Source organism: Orycteropus afer, unplaced genomic scaffold (genome assembly GCF_000298275.1).
Source record: "Orycteropus afer afer isolate SDZICR_OR568_19922 unplaced genomic scaffold, OryAfe1.0 scaffold00844, whole genome shotgun sequence".
NCBI lineage: Eukaryota > Metazoa > Chordata > Mammalia > Tubulidentata > Orycteropodidae > Orycteropus > Orycteropus afer.
In genome coordinates this window covers 609,690-615,162 of record NW_006922431.1, presented here as the reverse complement: position 1 = coordinate 615,162, position 5,473 = coordinate 609,690, and the positions used below count along the sequence as shown (strand labels likewise).

At 39.3% G+C, this 5,473-nt stretch overlaps 1 protein-coding gene across 1 annotated transcript; it reads left to right on the top strand.

Moving 5' to 3' along the window:
• Positions 1-1,414: 1,414 nt before the first annotated feature.
• Positions 1,415-4,874, top strand: LOC103212057 (olfactory receptor 4N5-like; the record flags this gene model as incomplete). The annotated part of the gene is made up of 2 exons (XM_007958059.2): positions 1,415-2,337; positions 4,865-4,874. Coding segments are annotated over exons 1-2 (921 nt in total), but the record flags the coding sequence as incomplete, so codon positions are not given.
• Between the last annotated feature and the right edge of the window lie 599 nt (positions 4,875-5,473).

Below are 5,473 nucleotides of genomic sequence, written 5' to 3'. Positions count from 1 at the left end.
TACGTATATTTATTTATAAGCCATATATATACATATCATTCTGGTAATATGTTATTTGTATTATAAATATTAACAAAGGAGAACATTTAAAAGCATAGAATACAGTGTGTATATACAAAATGTACTAATGATTTTCATACCTCAGTGGCTCATCATGTGTATCTTCCAGAATGAGCATACCACACTAAATACACTAACAATCCATCTGACCCCTAACTCTGGATTGTCCCCACAATGACTGTTCTTTTCATTCAGACAAGATTGAAATTCTAATTTTAAGCCCAGCAAGGAGTAGTTTTAGACTAGTTATATTATTTTTAATTTTTTAATATACAACAAAAAAATTATCCATTGATTTGAAATTGTGATTAATAATTTATTTTCCAATTTAAACTGAGTTGTGTACACCTGCATTCTTCTATCACTTGCAAATCAGACCCAAAAAATAAAACTCATCCTAAATTCAAGTAACTTAGTAACAGTAGCCTTAGTTTTTTTGTCTTTGAAATGAAGGGATTAAACTATAGGGTCTTTACAGCTACTTCTAGCACTTTTAATCAATGAATTTGTGAGTTTAGATAATTTTTTTAATACTCTCAGATTTTGTGTTTTAGCATATTTTATGTTGACTCTTGAGTGTCATACTGGCATCAGAGAATCAGAGAAAGAAGTGGTCTGGGAGTATAAATATTTGAGAATGAGTTAGTGTTAATTAAGCTGCATGGATGGGGTGTAGAGTGGCTACAAGTGGTATTCAAGCAGGAATGCAACTAGGGGACTTCGAAGATAGGTGAAAGGCAGAATTATTATTTGAGATCTGGCCATCACTTTGGAATCAGAGTACCCATGGACATCACACTAGATGGAGGGCAATAAAACAAATGTATTAAAAAAAAATACAGAGAGTAAGCAAAGAGTTAATACCCAGGAACTGAGAATTCCACAGGATCTGAAAGGAGGAAATACTAGTAAAGGTTTTTTTGTTTGTTTGTTTGTTTGTTTGAGGAGAAAATGAGTGATCCCTTAAAACAGATAAGCATCAAGGATAGTACTTTCCTAAAAAGTCAAAGACCTTGATGCTTGGAGTTATGTTGAGTCTCAATGAGGAAACTTCTCACATAACACACAAAGATAGGAATCTCAAGGTCTAGGAACCCAGACTCCTAAAGTGGAGAGTAGTTCCATAGAAGTGTATGGTTGGATGGAAATAAAAAGGTGGGCCTGAGAATAGTGTTTTTGTTTTAACTTGAAGGAATAAAGGAGAAAGGGGTTTATCCAGAATATTAAGGTTATGGAAAAGGTTAAGAGATGTGTTGTTTTTAGCTGAAGTCATAGGTGTCAGATGCTTTTAGCTAGAGAAGAAGTATGGTATAGATGAATGAGAGGAAAATCAACTGTGCTTTTTGATGTACTGCAGACCAAGGAAATGGTGATGAGAAACAGCACAGTGATGACAGAATTCATCCTTCTTGGTCTTACCCAGTCTCGAGATATTCAGCTCCTGGTCTTCGTATTAGTCTTAGTTTTCTATCTCGTCATCCTCCCTGGGAATTTCCTCATCATCCTCACCATCACATCAGACCCTACTCTCTCAGCCCCCCTCTACTTTTTCCTGGGCAACCTGGCTTTCCTGGATGCATCCTACTCCTTCATTGTGGCTCCCAGGATGCTGGTGGACTTCTTCTCTGAGAAGAAGGTGATCTCCTACAGAGGCTGCATCACTCAACTCTTTTTCTTACACTTCCTTGGAATAGGGGAGATGTTCCTTCTTGTTTTTATGGCATTAGACCGTTACATTGCCATATGTCGGCCTTTACACTATTCAACTATCATGAACCCCAGAGTTTGCTATGCATTATTGTTGGCTCTGTGCCTTGGGGGCTTTGCTCATTCCTTTATACAAGTGGCTCTTATCCTCCACTTGCCCTTCTGTGGCCCAAACCAGCTGGATAGCTTCTTCTGTGATGCCCCACAGATCATCAAGCTGGCCTGCACAGACACCTTTGTTGTGGAGCTCCTGATCGTCTCCAACAATGGTTTGCTCATAGTCCTGTGTTTCCTGGGCCTTCTGGCCTCCTATGCTGTCATCCTCTGTCATATAAGAGGACACTCTTCTCAAGGGAAGAACAAGGCTGTGTCCACATGCATCACTCACATTATCATCGTGTTTCTCATGTTTGGACCTGCCATTTTCATCTACACTCGCCCCTTTAGAACTTTCTCAGCTGACAAAGTGGTTTCTCTCTTCCACACAGTGATTTTTCCTTTATTGAATCCTGTAATTTATACCCTTCGCAACCAGGAGGTGAAAGCTTCCATGAGAAAATTATTTAATCGGTGCGTAAACAGATGAAAGGAGAAAAAATATTAGTCACCCATGACTTGGGATATCCTTCTTAAATTAATTAATTTACTTCAAAAAATGCATTTTGAGCACTCATTCTTTGTCAGAAGAATTCTAGGCGCTGGAGCAAGAGTTATTCATGAGACAGATAGTCACTGCTCTCATGGAGGTAAAACCTAGTGGAAATAAACAGACATTAAGACAGTGCAAAAAGACAAAAAAACAAAGAAAAATATTTTCTGGGAGAAACATTATTCTAAGGAAACTAAGACCAAAATTATAGATTATAACTGTGATTTGGGGTAACCAATTTACTTTTACTCACCAAGCAAGGCCTTCCTGAAGGTGGTGGTATTCTGGCTGATATCTGGCTTACAGCCCACTGAATGCCCCAGAGACAGAGCATTTTAGGCAGAGGGAATAAATAATGTAAAAGCATGAAGATAACAATGGATTTGGTATGACTGAGGAAAATAATAAAGTCTAATATGTTTGAAGCATAGCAACTGAATGTGAAATGATTAAAGCTGGAGATACTGGTAGGGTTCAAAAAATACACGGTCTTTTAAATGAATATCAAGAGTTTGAATTTTATTGTAATTGCAGCGAGAAGCCATGCTAAAGCTTTAAGCAGTTCATCTACTGCAGTTTCAAAAATGATTTAGTCATATTCTGAGGATTATTTACTTGCATCAATGAATTATTAAATATCATTAAGAGATAAATATTATTCTTGTAAATATATTTTGAAAGAAATTAAGTTGCCTTTTTTTTTTTTTTAATTTTTTATAATTAGGAATAAGGAGGAGAAAAGCTGCTGGATATTTCCATGAGACAGTCAGAAACATTTTTCACTATTTTCTCCTAGAACTTCATAATTATTGCTAGCAGATTTTTATGAATTCTTGATGTATGCTTGATCTTACCTTATCATTATTTCACCAATGCCACTTCTTCATCTAGGAGATTTTCTAGCTCTGTATTCTGGTTTTTGTTTGTATTACTTTACCTTGTTTCTTTGTGTGAACTGCTATTGTCAGTTGTTTCTGAGGCATTATGATTTCATAGTATTTATATTTAATTGGAGGAGCTCTGGTAGCATAGTGCCAAGGCACTTGACTGCTATCCAGAAGGCTGGCAGTTCAAACCCACCAGCCCTCCTTGGAAGGAAGATGGGGCAATCTACTTCCTTAATGATACTGCCTCGGAAACACAAGGAGGGGTCACTATGAGTCAGGTCCGACTCAACGGCACATAACAACAACAACAACATATTTAATTGGTGATCGTATGTTGGTATGATTTGCCCAGATTTTATTGATTTATTTTTTAGCTTCATTTTGTTTTGATATATCCGAGAGAGGGATTGGTGTGTTACTCTATGAGCTAGTTTAGCAGCACTTAACACACTCATCACCTGTCTCTGGTGGGTGTGATAGAGGATGGAATTGTGTGCATAGATCTCTCCTAACTGTTTATACAAAGCAGTTGAGGGTGGGTTGGACTCATCTTGGCCTCTGTCTATTGTTAATTAGTTGCTGCAGAAGTAGGTGTTGGCCCTTTCCCAGTGAGTGGGACTGCAGGAGGGGTGGATGTGGTTGGGTCATGTGGGCACATTTGCTGTCTACTGACAGATGGGACAAACAAACAAACAGACAAAACATCAAAAAAGATAAAAAGAAGAGAACAAAAAACACAAACTAGAGGTAGGGTGCCTAGACCTTGAAAAAGTTCCTGCGTGCCCAAAAGGCAGCTGGAGACAGGATATCTGCTACTATAAAAAGTTCTTGCTGTCCAAAAGGAAGTTGTTCAAGGGCCCCTGCTCCCCAAAGAAGTGCCTGGTGTTCCAAAAGGCAACAGAGTATGTAGGGTGCCTGATCTCAGAAAAAGTTTCTACTGGCCCAAAAGGGCCAGTTCCTACTGGGAACAGGATGACTGATCTCAGAACGAGTTCCTGTTTGCCAGGAAGGCAGCTGGTGGCATGGAAGATGGTCTGGGATGGAATTCCTGCCAGTGCAGGAGGTGAGTGGGTGGGGGAATGGCTGCATCTCCACTCACTGGGAGTTGTGGGGTACAAAAGGGACAAGAGGAATATCACAGTTTTTTGTTCCTCAGCCACCAATGTGGTTGCCTGTTGTCATTGGCAAGTGGAGCTGATTACCCAGTTTCTGCCTGAATCAGAACACCGCTTACAAATATTCAAAATGTCCATGACATCAGGTGAGTTGACAGTCCAAAGTTTTGTTTGCCTCCTTATTTGCTGTTTTCACTCAGTTTTTTCTACTAGTTGGTATTTAGTTCACTTCTTTATCTTTCCCTTAGAAGCTCAAGGTTTCACGATTATCCTCTGTGTCTATTTCAATTGGTATTTTGTTTCTTTGTGGTAGAGGGTCTTTGTAGATTGTCTTCCTATTCTGCCAATTTGCTGGAAGATCTCACAATCTTTGCTTTTAAGGAGCATTCTGGCTCTATTTCTTCCAACACAGATTTGTTTGCTCTTCTACCAGTCCATGGTACAAGCTATATTTTTTGCCAACACCATAATTCAAAGGCATTAATTCTTCTTTGATCTTCCTTATTCATGTCCAGTGTTAGCATGCATATGAGATGATTGAAAATACCCTGGCTTGCCTCAGACATACCTCATTCCTCAAAGTGATATCTTTTCTTTTTAACACTTTGAGATTTGCTCAATATAACATCATTTGATTTCTTGACTGCTGCTTCCACTGGTGTTGATTGTGGATCCAAGTAAAATGAAATTCTTGACACCTTCAATTTTTTTTTCCATTTATCTGTAATTTGTTATGATCCTGTGATAGTTGAAGATGTGTCAACTTGGCTGGACTCCAGTTGTGAGTGGTGGTTCCCATGATAGATCACATGACTGCGTTCTAAGCGGCCGGTCGGTCTAGGGGGAGTTTCCCCAGGGGTGTGGCCTGCCTGCAATACTATCCCAGGGACAAACTGGAAGAACGGCATTCCGGACTATACACTTCCTGGAGCGAACAGCTCGCTGCTCGCCCTGGAGGTTTTTGGATTTTTTCTTTGTTGGGAACAGTGACCAGCGCACTGCGTGTCAGCTTGATTCTCTCGGCTTTACTGTGCTTACGGGAACCAGACGACTCT